We start from the raw sequence: 21,937 nt of genomic DNA, 5'->3' as shown, positions 1-21,937 counted from the left end.
GCAACGGACCGTTGGTCCGTGAGCAGGGTGAACCGTTTGCCAGCTAAGTCGTGGTGCCAGTGTCGCACAGCCTCCATGATGGCTTGTGCCTCTTTTTCGACAGAGGAGTGTCGAATTTCAGGGCCCTGGAGGGTGCGCGAGCAGAAGGCCACGGGTCTGCCCGCCTGGTTAAGAGTGGCAGCTAGGGCAAAATCAGACGCATCGCTCTCCACCTGGAATGGGATGGATTCGTCTACAGCGTGCATCGTGGCCTTCGCGATATCCATTTTGATACGGTCAAAGGCCAGCCAAGCCTCCGCTGCTGGGGGAAAAGATGTGGATTTGATGAGCGGATGGGCTTTGTCCGCATAATTGGGGACCCACTGGGCGTAGTACGAGAAGAAGCCCAGGCATCTCCTCAGTGCTTTGAGGCTGGTGGGGAGGGGAAGTTCCAGGAGGGGACGCATGTGGTCGGGGTCGGGGGCCAATGACCCCGTTCCCCACAACACAACCAAAGATGGCGAGGCGGCATATTTACTGTTTTCTCTATGACCTCGCTACCAGGGTGGTCCCTCTGACAGATCTAAGCAAACCTCAGGAGCTGAACATATACCAGAGGATTTTGGGATAGAAACATAGAAGATAGGGATGTGCTCGGCACAACTTGTGGGCCGAAGGGCCTGTTTGTGCTGTGGTTTTTCTATGTTTCTATGTTTCTATAGGAGCAGGAGGAGGCCATTTGGCCTTTCGAGCCTGCTGCGCCATTCATTACGATTATGGCTGATCATCCAACTCAATAGACTAATCCTGCTTTCTCTCCATAACCTTTGATCCCATTCACCCCAAGTGCTAGTAATGAATTCCACAGGCTCAGTTGCTCCATGGTGTTGCTCCATAGGTTGGAAAGAGTATTTGGGAATCTCCAGGTTCCTTGTGCTCAGAAACATTATTGATCATTCCTTGTTTCTCTCAGGAGTTCATTCTCTGGGTGGATGTATTGGCTGCTAGATTTGGGTAGAATTTATCCCAGATTAGCAAAGGATGAGCGTCAAATAATATCCTGACGAGACATACACCAGCTCGTGAAAATGTCAACGTTACAATCGACAAGGCGTGTTTAACAAACAAATGGGCAGTGGAGATGTGGAAACAAATATGTCAGAGGGAGAATTATCTAGCTGGTACTGGATCACACTCCTCTAGAAGTGATTGTTGGGTGTATTAGGGAAGAATAGAACAAAGAACAAAGAAAATTACAGCACAGGAACAGGCCCTTCAGCTCTCCAAGCCTGCACTGACCATGCTGCCTGACTTAACTAAAACCCCCTACCCTTCCAGGGACCATATCCCTCTATTCCCATCCTATTCATGTACTTGTCAAGACGCCCCTTAAAAGTCACTATTGTACCCGCTTCCACTATCTCTCCCAGCAACGAGTTCCAGGCACCCACCACCCTCTGTGTAAAAAATCTGCCTCGTACATCTCCTTTAAATCTTGCCCCTCGCACCTTAAACCTGTGCCCCCTAGTAATTGACTCTTCCACCCTGGGAAAAAGCTTCTGACTACCCACTCTGTCCATGCTTCTCATAATCTTGTAGACTGCTATCAGGTCGCCCCTCAACCTCCGTCGCTCCAGTGAGAACAAACCAGGTTTCTCCAACCTCTCCTCATAACTAATACCTTCCATACTAGGCAACATCCTGGTAAATCTTTTCTGTATCCTCACCAAAGCCTCCACATCCTTCTGGTAGTGTGGCGACCAGAATTGAACACTATATTCCAAGTGTGGCCTAACTAAGGTTCTATAAAGCTGTAACATGACTTGCCAATTTTTAAACTCAATGTCCTGGTCGACGAAGGCAAGCATGCCGTATGCCTTCTTAACCACCTTCTCCACTTGCATTGCCACTTTCAGTGACCTGTGTACCTGTACACCCAGATCTCTCTGCCTATCAATACTCTTAAGGGTTCCGCTATTTACTGTATATTTCCTATCTGTATTAGACCTTCCAAAATGCATTACCTCACATTTGTCCGGATTAAACTCCATCTGTCATCTCTCCGTCCAAGTCTCCAACCGATCTATATCCTGCTGTATCCTCTGATGCTCCTCATCGCTACCCGCAAATCCACCAAACTTTGTGTCATCTGCAAAATTACTAATCAAACCAGTTACATTTTCCTCCAAATCATTTATATATTACAAATAGCAAAGGTCCCAGCACTGATCCTGAGGAATGCCACTTGTCACAGCCCTCCATTTAGAAACGCACCCTTCCAATATCCTCTGTCTTCTTTGACCGAGCCAGTTTTGTATCCACCTTGCCAGCTCACCTCTGATCCCATGTGACTTCAACTTCTGCAGCAGTCTGCCATTAGGGACTTTGTCAAAGGCCTTACTGAAGTCCATGTAGACAACATCCACTACCCTACTCTCATCAATCATCTTCATCACTTCCTCGAAAAACTCGATCAAGTTAGTGAGACACGACCTCCCCTTCACAAAACCATGTTGCTTCTCACTAATACGTCCACTTATTTCCAAGTGGGAATAAATCCCGTCTCGAAGAATCCTCTCCAATAATTTCCCTACCACTGATGTAAGGCTCACTGGCCTGTAATTGCCTGGATTATTCTTGCTACCCTTCTTAAACAGAGGAACAACATTGGCTATTCTCCAATCCTCTGGGACCACCCTGTCCTGGCTGGAGACAATACACATCTCTTTAATCTGTGCTTAACCCTTCCTCCACTCACATTGTCTGTACCTTTAAGACTTGATCACCTGTAAAGACTCGCATTCCAACCATAATTTTGTAAATTGAGTTTGTGTCTTTATATGCCCTGTTTGTGAACTGAAATCCCACTCACGTGATGAAGGAGCAGCATTCCGAAAGCTAGAGTCTTTTGCTACCAAATAAACCTGTTGGACTTTAACCTGGTTTTGTGAGACTTCTTACTGTGACCTCCCTTGTAGCCAGTGAGGATACAAAGATTTCACTCAAGGCCCCAGCAATTTCCTCCCTTGCCTCTCTCAGTATTCTGGGGTATATCCCATCAGGCCCTGGGGACTTGTCTATCTTAATGTTTCTCAAGAACCCCAATACTTCCGCCTTTTTGATCTCGACATGACTCAAGCTATCCACACATCCTTTTCCAGACTCATCATCCACCAAGTCCTTCTCTTTGGTGAATACTGACACAAAGTACTCATTTAATACCTCGCCCATTTCCTCTGGCTCCAAGCATAGATTCCCTCTCTTGTCCTTGAGTGGGCCAACCCTCTTCCTGGCTACCCTCTTGTTCTTTATATATGTATAGAAAGCCTTGGGATTTTCCTTCTTCCTGCTGGCCAATACTTTTTCATGACCCCTTTTAGCCCTCCTTACTCCTTGCTTAAGTTTCTTTCTACTTTCCTTATATTCCACACTTGCTTCATGTGTTCCCAGCCTCCTAGCTTTGACAAATGCTTCCTTTTTCTCTTTGACTAGGCTCACAATATCTCTTGTTATCCAAGGTTCCCAAAACTTGCCATACTTATCCTTCATCCTTTCAGGAATGTGCCGGTCCTGAATCCCTATCAACTTACACTTGAAAGCCTGCCAGATGTTGATTTGCCCTCAAACATCTGCCCCCAATCTACATTCTTCAGTTCCTGCCTAATGTTGTTGCAATTAGCCTTCCTCCAGTTTAGCACCTTAACTTGAGGACTACACGTATCTTTATCCATCAATACCTTAAAGCTTACTGAATTGTGGTCACTGTTCCCGAACTGCTCCCCTACTGAAACATTGACCACCTAGCCAGGTTCATTCCCCAATACCAGGTCCAGTATGGCCCATTCCATAGTTGGACTATCTACATACTGTTTCAAGAAGCCCTCCTGGATGCTCTTTACAAACTCTGCCCCATCCACGCCACTAGCATTAAATGAGTCCCAGTCAATATAGAGGAAGTTAAAATCTCCCACCACAACAACCCTGTTACTTTTACACCTTGCCAAAATCTGCCTACATATCTGTTCCTCTATCTCCCACTGGCAGTTGGGTGGCCTATAGTAAATCTCCAACATTGTGACTCCACCCTTCCTATTCCTGAGCTCTACCCATATTGCCTCGCTGTATGAGCCCTCCGAGGTGTCCTCCCGGAGTACAGCTGTGATATTCTCTTTAACCAGTAGTGCAACTCCCCCACCCCTTTTACATCCCCCTTTATCCCGCCTGAAAACATCTGTATCCTGGAATGTTAAGCTGCCAATCCTGTCCTTCCTTTAACCAACTCTCTGTAATGGCAACAACATCATAGTTCCTCGTACTAATCCAAGCTCTAAGTTCATCTGCCTTACCTGTTAAACTTCTCGCATTGAAACAAATGCACTTCAGTCCACCAGACCCTCTTTGATTAGCAATCCCATTCTGCCTGCTGTTTCTCTGAGTCTTACTGGCCCTACTCTCTGGTTCCCCTTCAGCTAATTCCCCTTTGCTTTGGTTCCCATCCCCCTGCCAAACTAGTTTAAATCCTCCTGTGTGACACTAGCAAACCTCCCAGCCAGAATATTTATGCCCTTCCAGTTTAGAGGCAACCCATCCTTCTTCTACAGGTCCCATCTGCCCGGAAGAGACCCCAATGGTCCAGATATCTGAAACCCTCCCTCCTACACCAGCTGTTTAGCCACGTGTTGAGCTGCATTATCTTCCTATTCCTAGCCTCACTAGCACGTGACACAGGGAATAATCCTGAGATTACAACCCTCGAGATCCTGCTTTTTAACTTTCTACCTAACGCCCTAAACTGCTGCTGCAGCTCCTACTTATGTCATTCGTACCAATATGTACCACAATCTCTGGCTGTTCACCCTCTCCCTTCAGAATGCTTTCTGTCCGTTCAGAGACATCCTGGACCCTGGCACCAGGGAGGCAGCATACCATCCTGGAGTCTCTTTCACATCCCCAGAAGCGCCTATCTGCACCCCTCACTATAGAGTCCTCTATAACTATTGCTCGAGTCCTCTTTGTCCCTCCCTGCTTAATAACAGAGCCAGCCATGGTGCCACTGCTCTGGCTGCTGCTGCTGTTATCCCCTGATAGCCCATCTCCCCCAACAGTATCCAAAACGGTATACTTGCTAGAGAGGGGGATGACCACAGGGGATTCCTGCACTGGCTGCCTGTCCTTCTAGTTGTCACCCATCTATCTGCCTGCACCTTCAGTGCGACCATGTCTCTAATGCTCCATCTGTGATCCAACTGCGCCCCTTCATGCTCCTAAGTGATCCACTCTGCTCCATCTGTAGAAGCTACAATTGGGTCCACTTCCTGCAGACGTAGTCATTCTGAGATGCTGGAAGCGTCACGGATCCCTCCACATCTCACACGTGCAGCACTTATGCCACAATCATTAACCCAATTTCATAAATATTTGAGAAAATTTATAACTCTTATCTTCACTTTTACCTTCTCACAGTGGACTTTTTTTTTTGGTCAGAGGAGGAGGGAGGGAAACACTAATGTAGTGTTCGGGTTTACCACTCCTTGACACCAGATCTTCCGCTTCCCACTTCTTGGTAGATGTTGCTGGAACCCGGTGGAGGACCCCTTGTGTTCGTAACCTCCGACCTGGGAGAAAGCTTCCCACTGTTCACTCTATCTATGCCCTTCATAATTTTATACACCTCTATTAGGTCGCCCTCATCCTCCATCTTTCCAGAGAGAACAACCCCAGTTTACCCAATCTCTCCTTATAGCTAAGACCCTCCATACCAGGCAACATCCTGGTAAACCTTCTCTGCACTCTCTCCAAAGCCTCCACGTCCTTCTGGTAGTGTGGCGACCAGAACTGGACGCAGTTCCAAATGTGGCCTAACCAACGTTCTATACAGCTGCAACATCGTATGCCAACCTTTATATTCTATGCCCCGTCCAATAAAGGCAAGCATGCCATATGCCTTCTTCACCACCCTCTCCACCTGTGTTGCCACCTTTAAGGATCTGTGGACTTGTACACCCAGGTCCCTCTGTGTGTCTATACTCCTGATGGTTCTGCCATTTATTGTATAGCTCCCCCTTACATTAGATCTACCGAAATGCATCACATCGCATTTATCTGGATTAAATTCCATCTGCCATTTCTCCGCCCAATGTTCCAGCCTATCTATATCCTGCTGTATTCTCTGACAATGTTCATCACCATCCGTAACTCCAGCAATCTTCGTGTCGTCTGCAAACTTACTGAAAACACCAGCTACATCTTCCTCCAAATCATTTATATATATCACAAACAGCAGAGGTCCCAGTACAGAGCCCTGCAGAACACCACTAGTCACAGACCTCCAACCGGAAAAAGACCCCTCCACTGATACCCTCTGTCTTCTTTGGCTATGCCAGTTCTCCACCCATCTAGCAAGCTCACCTTTTATCCCATGAGATTTAACCTTTTGCATGCCATGAGGGACCTTGTCAAACGCTTTACTAAAATCCATATAGACGACATCCATGGCCCTTCCCCCGTCAATCATTTTTGTCACCTCCTCAAAAATCTCAACCAAATTTTTGAGGCATGACTTCCCTCGTACAAAACCATGCTGTCTATCGCTAATGAGATTATTCAGTTCTAAATGCGCATATATCCTATCTCTAAGAATCTTCTCCAACAACTTCCCTACCACGGACGTCAAGCTCACCGGCCTATAATTACCCGGGCTATCCTTGCTACCCTTCTTAAATAACGGGACCACATTTGCTATCCTCCAATCCACTGGGACCTCACCTGTGTCCAGTGAAGAGACAAAGATTTCTGTTAGAGGCCCAGCAATTTCATCTCTTGCCTCCCTGAGGAGTCTAGGATAGATGTTATCTGGCCCTGGGGATTTGTCTGTCTTAATGTTTCCTAAAAAAACCTAACACTTCTTCCCTTGTAATTGAGATTTTTCCTAACGGGTCAACACATCTCTCTGAGACACTACCAGTCAACATGTCCCTCTCCTTTGTGAATACTGATGCAAAGTATTCGTTTAGGGTCTCTCCTACTTCCTTTGGTTCTAAACATAATTCCCCTCCTTTGTCCCTGAGAGGTCAGATTCGTTCCCTAAAAACCTTCTTGTACCTAACGTATGTATAAAATGCCTTAGGATTTTCCTTAATCCTGTCTGCCAAGGACATTTCATGACCCCTTTTTGCCCTTCTAACTCCCTGTTTGAGTTCTTTTCTACTTTCTCTGTATTCCTCCAGTGCTCCAACTGTTTTTAGCTGCCTGGACCTCATGTATGTCTCTTTTTTCTTTTTGATTAGACCCACAATTTCACTGGTTATCCACGGCTCTTGAATCCTACCTTTCCTATCCTTCCTCTTTAAGGGCACATGCCTGTCCTGCAGTCCTATCAACTGCTCCTTAAAAGACTCCCACATGCCAGATGTGGATTTACCCTCGAACAGCCTCTCCCAATCAACAGCCACCAAATCCTGCCTAATCCGGCTGTAGTTAGCGTTCCCCCAATTCAGTACCTTACCCATAGTACAAAACTCATCTTTTTCCATTACTATCCTAAAGTTTACAGAATTGTGGTCACTATTTGCCACATGTTCCCCTACTGCAACTTTGATGACCTGACCGGGCTCATTCCCCAGTACTAGGTCCCGTATAGCCCCCTCTCTAGTTGGACTGTCAACATATTGTTCCAAAGAACCTTCCTCTACGCTTTTTATAAATTCTTCCCCGTGCAGGCCCCCAGCCCGAAGTGATTTCCAGTCTATACAAGGGAAATTAAAATCTCCCACTACAACAACCTTATTTTTTCTGCACCTGTCCAGAATCTCCTTACATATCCGTTCCTCAACTTCCCATGGGCTGTTGGGAGGCCTGTAGTATACCCCCAGCATAGTGACTGCGCCCTTCCTGTTTCTGAGCTCCACTCATAGTGACTCGTTACCTGACCCTTCCATATTGTCCACCCTCTGTACCGCTGTAATATGCTCCCTAACCAGCATTGCTACTCCCCCACCTCTCCTCGCCCCTCCTCTGTCTCGCCTAAAACACTTTCCCCCAGAATATTCAGCTGCCAGTCCTGTCCTTCTTTTAACCAAGTCTCCGTCACTGCAACCACATCCAAGTTCCGCGCAAGCATTAAGGCTCTAAGCTTATCTGTCTTGCCCGTGACGCTCCTTGCATTGAAGCAGATGCACTCCAGACCTCCAGGCCCACTGAGGTCATCCTCCCCCAGAATGCCCTTCCTCTTAGATAGCCTTGTATTTGCTGCATCAGAATTGCTGCATCAGAATTGCTGCATAAGAAAGAACATCCTATTAAAATAGGCATTTACTACTTACAACCCCCACCCATCAGAACATAAGCATAATGTCTTTAGGATACGCCATTTGTTAGCGCAAAAGAGAACATTATCACGTACTCAGCTAGACTCGCACCCCAGCCGGGCTCAGCAAGCAGGAGCCTGTGCTTAACCTGTTTAGGTGAATGGATGAATGAACACCGCTCGACAATCACCAAGCAAGACTGTTCTCTTCCTGTTGGGGAGCACTTCAGCGGTCACGGGCATTCGGCCTCTGATATTCGGGTAAGCGTTCTCCAAGGTGGCCTTCACGACACACGATGGTGCAGAGTCGCTGAGCAGAGACTGATAGCCAAGTTCCGCACACATGAGGACGGCCTCAACCGGGATATTGGGTTCATGTCACACTATCTGTAATCCCCACAGCTTGCCTGGGCTTGCAGACTCTCACTGGCTGTCCTGTCTGGAGACAATACACATCTCTTTAACCTGTCTTAATGCTCTCTTCACTCACATTGTTTGTACCTTTACGACTTGATTAGCTGTAAGTATTCACATTCCAACCATTATTCTGTAAAATGAGTTTGTGTCTTTATATGCCCTGTTTGTGAACAGAATTCCCACTCACCTGAAGAAGGGGCTTAGAGCTCCGAAAGCTTGTGGCTTGTGCTACCAAATAAACCTGTTGGACTTTAACCTGGTGTTGTTAAACTTCTTACTGTGTTTACCCCAGTCCAACACCAGCATCTCCACATCATGTTAACCTGTTTTGTCAGTTTGCTCCCATGAGCTGTTTCTCTGCCGTTCTTGCAAGCCCAATAGTTCACCTTGCCCTCTACAGTGGACATTAACTCTTTAATATCTCAGAGGGGCAGGGGGAACATGGAGCAGAAAGTGAGAGAGGAGTGACAGCAAAGTTTTGAGAGATCTGTGTGTGTGATAACTTGTTAAAAGATGAGAGTGACCAATGCTTAAGAGTATAACTTTTGATAACTTTTCTTATGTGAGGAATAAAAGAATGACCAGGGTGAGGTTAGGGCCGGTCAAGGACAGTAGAGGAACTTGTGTGGAGTCAGTAGAGATAGGAGAGTTGATGAATGAATACTTTTCTTCAGTGTTCACCAAGGAGAGGGGCCATGTTTTTGAGGAAGAGAAGGTGGTACAGGCTAATAGGCTGGAGGAAGTAGATGTTCGGAGGGAGGATGTACTAGCAGTTTTGAATAAACTGAAGGTCGATAAGTCCCCTGACCCTGATTAAATATATCCTAGGATTCTTTGGGAGGCAAGGGATGAGATTACAGAGCCTTTGGCTTTGATCTTTGGGTCCTCACTGTCCACAGGGATGGTGCCAGAGAACTGGAGAGTGGCGCATGTTGTTCCTCTGTTTAAGAAAGGGAATAGAAATGATCCTGGTAATTATAGGCCGGTTAGTCTTACTTCGGTGGTTGGTAAGTTGATGGAAAAGGTCCTTAGGGATGGGATTTACGACCATTTAGAAAGATGTGGATTAATCTGGGATAGTCACCACGGATTCGTGAAGGACAAGTCGTGCCTCACAAATTTGATAGATTTTTTTGAGGAGGTAACTAAGTGTGTTGATGAAGGTAGGGCAGTTGATGTCATATACATGGATTTTAGTAAAGTGTTTGATAAGGTCCCCCATGGTCGGCTTATGATGAAAGTAAGGAGGTGTGGGATAGAGGGAAAGTTGGCCGATTGGATAGGTAACTGGCTATCTGATCAAAGACAGAGGATGGTGGTGGATGGAAAATTTTCGGATTGGAGGCAGGTTGCTAGCGGAGTGCCACAGGGATCAGTGCTTGGTCATCTGCTATTTGTGATTTTTATTAATGACTTAGAGGAGGGGGCTGAAGGGTGGATCAGTAAATTTGCTGATGACACCAAGATTGGTGGAGTAGTGGATGAGGTGGAGGGCTGTTGTAGACTGCAAAGAGACATAGATAGGATGCAAAGCTGGGCTGAAAAATGGCAGATGGAGTTTAACCCTGATAAATGTGAGGTGATTCATTTTGGTAGGACAAATTTAAATGTGGATTACAGGGTCAAAGGTAGGGTTCTGAAGACTGTGGAGGAACAGAGAGATCTTGGGGTCCATATCCACAGATCTCTGAAGGTTGCCACTCAAGTGGATAGAGCTGTGAAGAAGGCCTCTAGTGTGTTAGCTTTTATTAAGAGCCGTGGGGTTATGCTGCAACTGTACAGGACCTTGGTAGACCACATTTGGAATATTGTGTGCAGTTCTGGTCACCTCACTATAAGAAGGATGTGGAAGCGCTGGAAAGAGTGCAAAGGAGATTTACCAGGATGCTGCCTGGTTTGGAGGGTAGGTCTTATGAGGAAAGGTTGAGGGAGCTAGGGCTGTTCTCTCTGGAGCGGAGGAGGCTGAGGGGAGACTTAATAGAGGTTTATAAAATGATGAAGGGAATGGATAGAGTGAACGTTCAAAGACTATTTCTTTGGTTGTAGATGGTTGTTTTTAGAGGATGGTTGTGGAGGGTTGTTTTTCAAACTGGAGGCCTGTGACCAGCGGTGTGCCTCAGGGTTGAGTGCTGGGTCCACCGTTATTTGTCATTTATATTAATGATTTGGATTAGAATATAGGAGGCATGATTAGTAAGTTTACAGATGACACCAAGATTGGTGGCATAGTGGACAGTGAAGAAAGTTATCCCCGATTGCAATGGGATCTTGATCAATTGGGCCAGTGGATTGACGAATGGCAGATGGAGTTTAATTTAGATAAATGCGAGGTGATGCATTTTGGTCGATTGAACCAGGGCAGGACTTACTCAGTTAATGGTAGGGCGTTGGGGAGAGTTACAGAACAAAGAGATCTAGGGGTACATGTCCATAGCTCCTTGAAAGTGGAGTCACAGGTGGACAGAGTGGTGAAGAAGGCATTCAGCATGCTTGGTTTCATCGGTCAGAACATTGAATACAGGAGTTAGGACGTCTTGTTGAAATTGTACAAGACATTGGTAGGGCCACATTTGGAATGCTGTGTCCAGTTCTGGTCACCCTGTTATAGAAAGGATATTATTAAACTAGAAAGAGTGCAGAAAAGATTTACTAGAATGCTACCGGGACTTGATGGTTTGAGTTATAAGGAGAAGCTGGATAGACTGGGACTTTTTTCTCTCGAGCGTAGGAAGCTGAGGGATGATCTTATAGAGGTCTATAAAATAATGAGGGGCATAGACAACGTAGATAGTGAATATCTTTTCCCAAAGGTAGGGGAGTCTAAAACGAGAGGGCATAGGTTTAAGGTGAGAGGGGAGAGATACAAAAGTGTCCAGAGGGGCAATTTTTTCACTCAGAGGGTGGTGAGTGTCTGGAACAAGCTGCCAGAGGAAGTAGTAGAGGGTGGGTACAATTTTGTCTTTTAAAAAGCGTTTAGACAGTTACATGAGTAAGATGGGTATAGAGGGATATGGGCCAAATGCGGGCAATTGGGATTAGCTTAGGGGTTTAAAAAAAAAGGGCGGCATGGACAAGTTGGGCCGAAGGGCCTGTTTCCATGCTGTAAACCTCTATGACTATGACTATGACTATTTCCTCGGGTGGATGGAGCTATTACAAGGGGGCATGGTGGGAGATATTGGAAGGATGTCCAAGGCAGGTTCTTTACTCAGAGAGTGGTTGGGGTGTGGAATGGACTGCCTGCAGTGATAGTGGAGTCTGACACTTTAGGAACATTTAAGCGGTTATTGGATAGGCACATGGAGCACACCAGGATGATAGGGAGTGGGATCGCTTGATCTTGGTTTCAGATAAAGCTCGGCACAACATCATGGGCCGAAGGGCCTGTTCTGTGCTGTACTGTTCTATGTTCTATGTTCTATAATAAGTCATAGAATCATAGCAAGTTTAGAGCACAGAAAGAGGCCACTTGGCCCATCTTGTCTGCTCCAGCTGAAAAACCTAATCCCACTTTCCAGCATGTGCTCCATTGTCCTGCAGGTTACAGCACCTGAAGCGCAAATCCAGACACCTTTTAAATGAGTTGAATGTTCCTGCCTCTACTACCATTTTAGGGAGTGAGTTCCAGAGCTTTGCTACTCTCTGTGTGAAAACATTTCCCTTCATGTCCCTTCTCATCTTCTTACCAATCACTTTAAATCAATGTTCCCGAGACACTGACTTCTCTGCTAAAGTAAAGAGGCCCTTCCAATCCATTCTTTCCAGGTCCAATACAACTTGAACATCTCAGCCTCCTGTATGCCAAGGAGAAATCAGCTCATCAGGATAAAGGGAAGAAACCTGTTTCATTGGAGGGAGAAGTTTGGAGAGGATGGTGAGATGGTTTTATTTATTCATTCATGGGATGTGGGCGTCAGTGGCTGGGCCAGCATTTGTTGCCCATCCCTAGTTGCCTTTGGAGTCAGTGGCTTGCTCGGCCATTTCAGAGGGCAGTTAAAAGTCAACCACAAGGGTCACGTGATGCGAGCACAGGAATATCGTGTTTCTGTGAACTATGGTGTTGCTCATTTTCTAATCCTTTCATCTTGATGCACGCTCATAATTGATTTATCCTGGAGTGTATACTCAGTGCTATGTCCTTGGAACATTTTTAGTGAAGTTTTTATGACAAAATGCAGAGGAGTGTTAAGAAAATCCTCGATAAAAAGGGGCAGCTGTGGGTATGTGGAATGGAGCTGCGCCTTCAGCATCGCAACCTGGTTGGGAAGCAGGCACTGGGTCTCGTGCTCTAGAAGGCGTTGGAGGAGATGACAGCAAACATTATCAAAGTTATAGGTGACAAACTCAGTGTTTTGACATTAATGCTCATTCGGATGAACTGCAGAATACTGGCAAGAGGCTCAGTGAGCAGGAAATAGAATCCTTAATGCCAAAAGTGCTGCTTCTTTAATCGAGGCTCAGCTGCAATCCTTAGAGAATCAGCTGCATTGTCTGTCAAATTTGCTGATGGATCTGGAAAATCAGGGCTGGAAGAAGAATATCTGCGGGATTGGTTTTGCAGAGGGAGCTGAGGGTAAACCCCCGGTTAAATTTATTTTCAAATGCTGGCTGCCACATTCCCTTAACCGCGACACGAAGGCAGGGCGGATCAAGTTCGAAGGAACACATCGTATCCTATCCTTGAGGCGCAGGGACAACCAATGTCCACAGCCAATTTGTCTAAACACTTTTGGAATCCAGTACGGCCTGCAACGCACAGCACTGTGGCACAGTGATTGGGGCGGCACGGTGCTACAGTGGTTAGCACTGCTGCCTCACAGCGCAAGAACCTGGGTTCAATTTCGGCCTCGGGTGACTGTGTGGAGTTTGCACATTCTTCTCGTGTCTGCATGGGTTTCCTCCGGGTGCTCCAGTTTCCTACCTAAGTCCAAAGATATGCAGGTTAGGTTGTTTGGCCATGGTAAATTGTCCCGACTATCAGGTTAGCAGGGTAAATGTGCGGGGTTGCGGGAATAGGGCCTGGGTGGGATTGTGGTCAGTGCAGACTCGATGGGCCGAACAGCTTCCTTCTATGGATTCTATGATCCTACTGTCCTGAGGGTCACTCTCGAAGGGTCTGTTATTACGTTCAACAATCCTGCTGCGACTTTGGCTTTTTTAGAATCTGTGAAAGGCATTAATTTGAAATTGTGATCTGCAACTCCTTGTTAATCCTGGAATTAACCCTGTAATTATATCCTTGTGTTGATCCCAAATTGTGCTTTTTCATATTGATTGGGGCAATCCTGTAACATACCGCATAGTATGTTGCCTGCCCAGTGCCAGGGTGAGGGACATCTCTGACCAGCTTCAAAGCATATTGGAGTGGGAGGGGGAGGATCCAGTTGTTCTGGTCCACGTTGGGAGAAACAACATAGGCAAGACTAGGAGGACCTGTTTGGTGACTATCAAGCACTAGGAACTAAATTAAAGAACAGGTCCTCAAGGGTTATAATTTCTGGATTACTACCCGAGTCACATGGAAATTGGCAGAGGGTTGAGCAAATTAGGGAAGTTAACACGTGGCTAACGGAATGGTATGGGAAAGAGAGGTTCCATTTCATGGGGCATTGGCATCAGCATTGGAACAGGAGGGATCTGTACCGTTGGGACTGTCTTCACCAGAACCGATCTGGGACCAGTGTTCTGGTGAAATGGATAAATAGGGTGGTCACAAGGACTTTAAACTAGCAATTTGGGGGGGAAGGGAAGAGTAAAACTACAGGAAATATAAGGGTTAATGGAAAGCAAAGCAGCAGGTTAGCATGTGGGGAGAAGGTTCCAACTACATCAAAAATCAGGAAAAAAGTTAAAAGGAAGGAGAACTCAGGAGATGTTGTTAATGGAAGTGTTAGAATTCAAAAAGAAGGTACGAGAACTAGCAGAAGGGCACTTTATCTGAATTCTCATAGCATTCGAAACAAGGTAAATGAGTTGACGGCACAAATCATCGCAAATGAGTATGATTTGGTGGCCATTACAGAGACATGGTTGCAGGATGGTCATGGCTGGGAGTTAAATATCCAGAGGTATCAGAAAGTTCAGAGGGACAGACAGGAAGGTAAGGGAGGTGGTGTAGCTGTGATATTTAAGGATGACATCAGGGCAGTAGTGAGAGATGATGTAGGTTCTATGGAAAAGAGGATTAAATCCATTTGGGTGGAAATTAGAAATAATGAGAAAAAGTCACTGATAGACGTAATCTATAGGCCGACAAATAATAACATCAGAGTGGGGTGAGAAATAAACAAAGAAATAACTGATGCATGTAAAACTGGTACAGCAATTATCATGGGGGATTTGAATCTACACGTCAATTGGTCAAACCAGGTAGGTCAAGGCAGCCTTGAGGAGGAGCTCATAGAATGTATCCACGATAGCTTCCTTGAACAGTATATAATGGAGCCTACGAGGGAGCTAGCTATCCTATGGTCCTATGTAATGAGACAGGACTAATCAATGATCTTACAGTTAGGGATCCTCTCGGAAGAAGCGATCACAGTATGGTTGAATTTAAAATACAGATGGAGCGTGAGAAGGTAAAATCCAACACCAGTATCTTGTGCTTAAACAAAGGAGACAACAATGGGATGAGGGAGGCGTTGGCTATGGTAGACTGAGAGCAAACACTTTATGGTGGGAAAATTGAGGAACAGTGGAGGACTTTCAAAGTGATCTTTCACAGTGCTCAGCAAAAGTAAATACCAGTGATAAGGAAGGACTGTAGAAAAAGAGATAATTAGCCATGGATATCTAAGGAAATAAAGGAGGGTATCAAATTGAAAGAAAATGCATACAAAGTGGCAAAGATTAGTGGGAAATGAGAGGATTGGGAAATTTTTAAAGGTCAACAGAAAGCCACGAAAAAAACTATAAAGAAAAGTAAGATGGATTATGAGAGTAAACTAGCTCAAAATATAAAAACAGATAGCAAAAGTTTCTACAAATATATGAAACAAAAAAGAATGGCTAAAGTAAACCTTGGTCCTTTAGAGGATGAGACGGGGGATGTAATAACTGGAAATGAGAAAATGGCTGAGACATTGAACAGGTATTTTGTGTCGGTCTTCACAGTGGAAGACACAAATAACATGCCAAAAATTGACGACAAGGCGACTATGGCAGGTGAGAACCTAAAAACTATTATCACTAAAGACATGGTGTTTGGCAAGTTAATGGGGCTAAAAGTAGACAAGTCTCCTGGCCCTGATGGAATGCATCCCAGAGTACTAAAAGAGATGGCGGGGGAAATAGCAAATGCACTCGTGGTAATTTATCAAAATTCACTGGACTCTGGGGTGGTTCCCACAGATTGGAAAACAGCAAATGTGACGCCACTATTTAAAAGAGGAGGTAGACAAAAGGCGGGTAACTATAGGCTGGTTAGCTTAACTTCTGTAGTAGGGAAAATGCTTGAATCCATCATCAAGGAAGAAATAGCGAGACATTTGGATATCAATTGTTCCACTGGGAAGACGCAGCATGGATTCACGAAGGGCAGGTCATGTTTGACTAATTTGGTGGAATTCTTTGGAAACATTACATGCGCAGTGGACAATGGGGAACCTGTGGATGTGGTGCATCTGGATTTCCGAAGGCATTTGACAAGGTGCCGCACCAAAGATGGCTGCATAAGATAAAGGTGCACGGTGTTACGGGTAATGTATTAGCATGGATAGAGGATTGGTTAACTAACAGAAAACAAAGAGTGGGGGTAAATGGGTGTTTTTCTGGTTGGCAATCAGTGACTAGTGGTGTGCCTCAGGGATCAGTGTTGGGACCGCAATTGTTTACAATTTATATAGATGATTTGGAGTTGGGGACCAAGTGTTGTGTGTCAAAATTCACAGATGACACTAAGATGAGTGGCAGAGCAAAGTGTGCAGAGGATGCTGAAAGTCTGCAAAGGGATATAGATAATCTAAGTGAGTGGGCGAGGGTCTGGCAGATGGAGTACAATGTTGGTAAACGTGAGGTCATCCATTTTGGTAGGAATAACAGCAAAATTGACTTATTTACATGGTAAAAAATTGCAGCGTGCTGCTGTGCAGAGGGACCTGGGTGTCCTTGTGCATGAATCACAAAAAGTTGGTTTGCAGGTGCAGCAGGTAATTAAGGCAAATTGAATTTTGTCCTTCATTGCTGGAGGGATGGAGTTTAAAAACAGCGAGGTTATGTTGCAGCTGTATAAGGTGTTGGTGGGGCCACACCTGGAGTACTTTGTACAGTTTTGGTCTCCTTCCTTGAGGAAAGGATATACTGGCACTGGAGAGGGTACAGAGGAGATTCACGAGGTTGATTCCAGAGTTGAGAGGGTTGGCTTATGAGGAGAGATTGAGTAGACTGGGGCTATACTCACTGGAATTTAGAAGAATGAGGGGAGAAACATAAGATTATGAAGGGAATAGATAAGATAGAAGCAGGGAAGTTGTTTCCACTGGCAGGTGAAACTAAAACTAGGGGGCATGGCCTCAAAATAAGGAGGAACAGGTTTAGACCCGAGTTGAGGAGGAACTTCTTCACACAAAGGGTTGTGAATCTGTGGAACTCCCTGCCCAGTGAAACAGTTGAGGCGACCTCATTGAATGGTTTTAAGGCAAGGATAGATATATTTTTGAACAGTAAAGGAAGGGTTATGGTGAGCAGGCGGGTAAGTGGAGCTGAGTCCACAAAAGATCAGCCATGAACTTATTAAATGGTGGAGCAGGCCCGAGGGGCCAGATGGCCGACTCCTGCTCCTAGTTCTTATGTTCGGAGTTGAATTTTGCCAATTACTCTGTGTAATTATATTCTGTAATTCTTTGTTAATCCTTGTTGTACTGTATCAATCCTTAAGAGTTTGTGGTATTGTTGGTAAAAAAAAAACCTTCAATAAAAATATTTTTAAAAAGTCAACCACATTGCTGTGGGTCTGGAGTCACATGTAGACCAGACCAGGTAAGGACAGCAGATTTCCTTCCCCAAAGGACATGAGTGAACCAGATGGGTTTTTATGACAATCTATGATAATTTTGTCCTGGTTATCATTACTGAGACTTCCAATATTTCAGCTTTCATTAATTTATTTTAAATTGGAGGCAGCACAGTCGCAGAGTGGTTAGCACTGCTGCCTCACAGCACCAGGGACCCGGGTTCCATTCCAGCGTTGGGCCACTGTGTGTGTGTGGGTTTCCTCCGGGTGCTCTGGTTTCCTCCCACAGTCCAAAGACGTGTGGGATAGGTGGATTGGCGGGTTAAATATGTTGGGTTACGGGGACAGATTCTGGGTAAGATGCTCTGTTGGAGTTGGTGCAGGCTCAATGGGCTGAATGTCTTCCTTCTGCACTGTAGGTATTCTATGAAATTCCACCAGTTGCTGTAATGTGTTTGAATCTATGTTCCAAGAGCATTAGCTTGGGCCTCTGGCCTAATAACATTACCACAATGCCACTGTCGCCTGAATGTGGTGTGTGTTTTGGCTAGAATGAAATGCACGCAACTGTTTGGTTCAGCACTGCACTTGCTGCTTAAACTGCCCGGGGATGGGAGCAGGTGGGCGGGTGGAGCTGAAATAAAAACTGATAATGTTGGAAATACTCAGCAGGTAATGTGGCATCTATAGACAGAGAAACAAAGTTAACATTTCAGGCTCATCACATATCATCAGAACCAAGTAGGTAAAACAGCTGGCTTCTTAATAACACATTGAGATCTCATCTGTGAAGCTCACTGAATACTGGCTCCTGGATCACAATTGGTTTATGACACACACTGTAGTGAGTTCATTTGAAATGTGTCATGTGACACAGTGCGCCACAGTGTGAAGTGTAGACCGTGAGAAAATTACTTTTATCTTGGCAAGCAAGAAAGATAGGAATGCAGATTGGAAATACAAAGTGCTTTAATTCAAACGCAGTTTAATTTTCAACTCCTAATTTCAAACCTTTACAGTGTTGAATATGACAGCAGTCGCTCAGTGCAAAATGTACAGAAGCAAAATAAAAATGAGTCAAACAGTAAACTAAAGGATGTATGGAGAGTGTGATTAAAACACAGCAGTGTCCTGCTCTCCGCAATGAGACAGTTTCTGCAGCAGGCGGAAATAGTAGCCTTTTTGCTCCATTAGTTGCTCGTGTTTTCCCTCTTCCACCACCCTCCCATTGTCAATCACAATAATCTTATCCGCCTTTTCCACAGTCTTCAGCCGATGGGCAATCACCAGAATGGTTTGCCTGGTGTCCCTGGATAAGGCCTGTTGGATCTGGGGAGAGAGCAGAATAGTCCAAAGATGTGCGGGTTAGGTTGATTGGCCATGCTAAAATTACCCCTTCGTGTCCTGAGATGCGTAGGTTAGAGGGATTAGTGGGTAAAATATGTAGGGATATGGGGGTAGGGCCTGGGTGGGATTGTGGTCGGTGCAGACTCGATGGGCCGAATGGCCTCTTTCTGTACTGTAGGGTTTCTATGATTCTATGATGGTTTCAGCACAGTGGGCAGAGACACTGGAGCACAATTCCATAATTTAACCACAAATAGGGGCAATTTTAACCCCTCTCAGCCCATTGAGGGGGCACTACTTCCCACCCACTCTTACTCTCCGATCACTTCACTGGGAGGTCAAACTAGTGATTCTCCCCATCCCCAGGGATTCCGACCACTTCATATTAAACACACTGGATCAGTGTAACTCAATCTGTGACAATGCTGGTCATGTCTTCTCCACCTGCACTCCCCCTGCGGGTTCTCTATTACACCGCGTTACACTTTGTTACATCAATAATAAACCCAAGCAATCTCCACTCTGCAGAACTGTATTAAAGCCCTGTTATAGCAGTAATAAAGCACTCCAGTAATCAGGGACCAGCTTACCGTGTGCTCACTCTCCACGTCCAGGGAACTGGTGGCCTCGTCCAGCACGAGTATCTGTGGCTGTCGGATGAGTGCCCGGGCGATGGCTATTCTCTGCTTCTCCCCGGCAGAGAGCTGTCCACCTGCCTCGCCTACATCTGAACAGAACAATACATGGTTCAGTGATGGTCAAATACTGTTGATGGTGGAAGTATGCAACCCAGGGTGGGGGATAAGAGGGGGTTCTGATAAGACCCTGGCTGCAATGCTAGGCATGAAGTGAGTTACCAGTGGTGGATCTGCTGCTCAGATCAACTGGTATCTGTGGAGTCAGGAGTGTTCAGTGTCACTATGAGGGTGACAAGTCACAATGTCCGGTTCTCGCGATGCCGTGGTCACTGGGGGTTCACTCTCAGGGGCCGGGGTCACTCTTGGGGCTGGGGTCATTCTCGGGGCCAGCCCAATGCCGAGATCACGCCTCGTGCCACCTGGGTCACTCTTGGTGTTGGTGGCTTAATGCGATGGTGTGCAATGATACCTGTGTCGTATCCGTGCTCCAGTCTCTTGATGAACACATGGGCATTGGCTCTTTGAGCTGCTGCAATGACGGAGCTCAATGGACATTTCGGGAGGCCGTAGCAGATATTCTCCTGGATAGAGAGTGCAAACAGCACAGGCTCCTGGCCTACTAGACCCAACTGGGAAGAACAAAAACACACCAGCTTAGTTCAAAATCACCAGCAGATTCACAGAATACAGTACGGTTACAGAATGGTGCCAATGTGAGCATATTAGGGGAGAATAATGAATGCTGTGGAAACTGTTCTCCACTGGGCTAAAAATGTATGAGAGAGCGAGAGAGGGGGGTGGAATGAATAGACAGAAAGGAACAATATATTTCAAATGTCCCAAAGCACGTTAAGGTCAACGAAGCTCCTTGTGAGGTGTAGTCAGTGTTTTAATGTAAGCTGATTTTGCCCGAGGGATATTAAGGGCAATTAGGGATGGGTGATGTTGCTTTGAGGGAAAAATATCTGTCAGGACGTGAGGGAGAACACCCTGACTCTTCATCAAAATAGTCCACCGGAGTGAGCAGACATTTCACATCTCATCTGGCAGTCTAGAGAAGGTAGTCATGATGTGGAGATGCCGGCATTGGACTGGGGTAAACACAGTAAGAAGTCTCACAACACCAGGTTAAAATCCAACAGGTTTATTTGGTAGCAAAAGCCACTAGCTTTCGGAACAGGCTGTCCCTTCGTCAGGTGGGTGGGAGTTCTGATTACAAACAAGGCACAAAGACACAAACTCAATTTACATGAATAATGATTGGAATGTGAGCTGTAAAGACTTTAAAGACTTCTTCTTGAACCGCTGCATTCTATATGGTGTAGGTACACCCACACTGTTGTTAGGGAGGGAGTTCCAGGATTTTGATCCAGTGACAGTGAGGGAATGGCAATACATTTCCAAGTCAGGATGGTGAGGGACTTGGAGGGGAACCTCCAGGTGGTGGTGTTCACAGGTATCTGCTGCCTTTGTCCTTCTAGATTGTCATGGTTGTGGGTTTGTAAGGTGCTGGCTAAAGAACCTTGGTGAGTTACTAAAGTGCACCTTGGAGATGGTAGAACATAGAACATAGAACAGTACAGCACAGAACAGGCCCTTCGGCCCACGATGTTGTGCCGAGCTTTATCTGAAACCAAGATCAAGCTATCCCACTCCCTATCATCCTGGTGTGCTCCATGTGCCTATCCAATAACCGCTTAAATGTTTCTAAAGTGTCTGACTCCACTATCACTGCAGGCAGTCCATTCCACACCCCAACCACTCTCTGCGTAAAGAACCTACCTCTGATATCCGTCCTGTATCTCCCACCACGAACCCTATAGTTATGCCCCCTTGTAATAGCTCCATCCACCCGAGGAAATAGTCTTTGAACGTTCACTCTATCTATCCCCTTCATCATTTTATACACCTCTATTAAGTCTCCCCTCAGCCTCCTCCGCTCCAGAGAGAACAGCCCTAGCTCCCTCAACCTTTCCTCATATGACCTACCCTCCAAACCAGGCAGCATCCTGGTAAATCTCCTCTGCACTCTTTCCAGCGCTTCCACATCCTTCTTATAGTGAGGTGACCAGAACTGCACACAATATTCCAAATGTGGTCTCACCAAGGTCCTGTACAGTTGCAGCATAACCCCACGGCTCTTAAACTCCAACCCCCTGTTAATAAAAGCTAACACACTATAGGCCTTCTTCACAGCTCTATCCACTTGACTGGCAACCTTTAGAGATCTGTGGATATGGACCCCAAGATCTCTCTGTTCCTCCACAGTCTTCAGAACCCTACCTTTGACCCTGTAATCCA

At 45.8% G+C, this 21,937-nt stretch overlaps 1 protein-coding gene across 1 annotated transcript in view; it reads right to left on the bottom strand.

The window, feature by feature from the left end:
• Window positions 1-18,602: 18,602 nt before the first annotated feature.
• The window catches only part of LOC144497108 (antigen peptide transporter 2-like), a 58,050-nt gene continuing 54,715 nt past the window's right edge, over window positions 18,603-21,937 (bottom strand). Inside the window, exons 9-11 of the mRNA XM_078217888.1 lie at window positions 20,106-20,265; window positions 19,589-19,725; window positions 18,603-18,980 (exon numbers count right to left, since the gene is read on the bottom strand). Of these exons, the coding sequence (XP_078074014.1) occupies window positions 18,765-18,980; window positions 19,589-19,725; window positions 20,106-20,265 (513 nt within the window). The 3' untranslated portion in view covers window positions 18,603-18,764. The remainder of the gene's footprint in view (window positions 18,981-19,588; window positions 19,726-20,105; window positions 20,266-21,937) is intronic.

This window comes from Mustelus asterias, chromosome 8, assembly GCF_964213995.1.
Source record: "Mustelus asterias chromosome 8, sMusAst1.hap1.1, whole genome shotgun sequence".
In the NCBI taxonomy this organism is placed as follows: domain Eukaryota; kingdom Metazoa; phylum Chordata; class Chondrichthyes; order Carcharhiniformes; family Triakidae; genus Mustelus; species Mustelus asterias.
The sequence above is the reverse complement of the archived record's forward strand: the minus strand, read 5'-3'. Positions and strand labels throughout refer to the sequence as shown.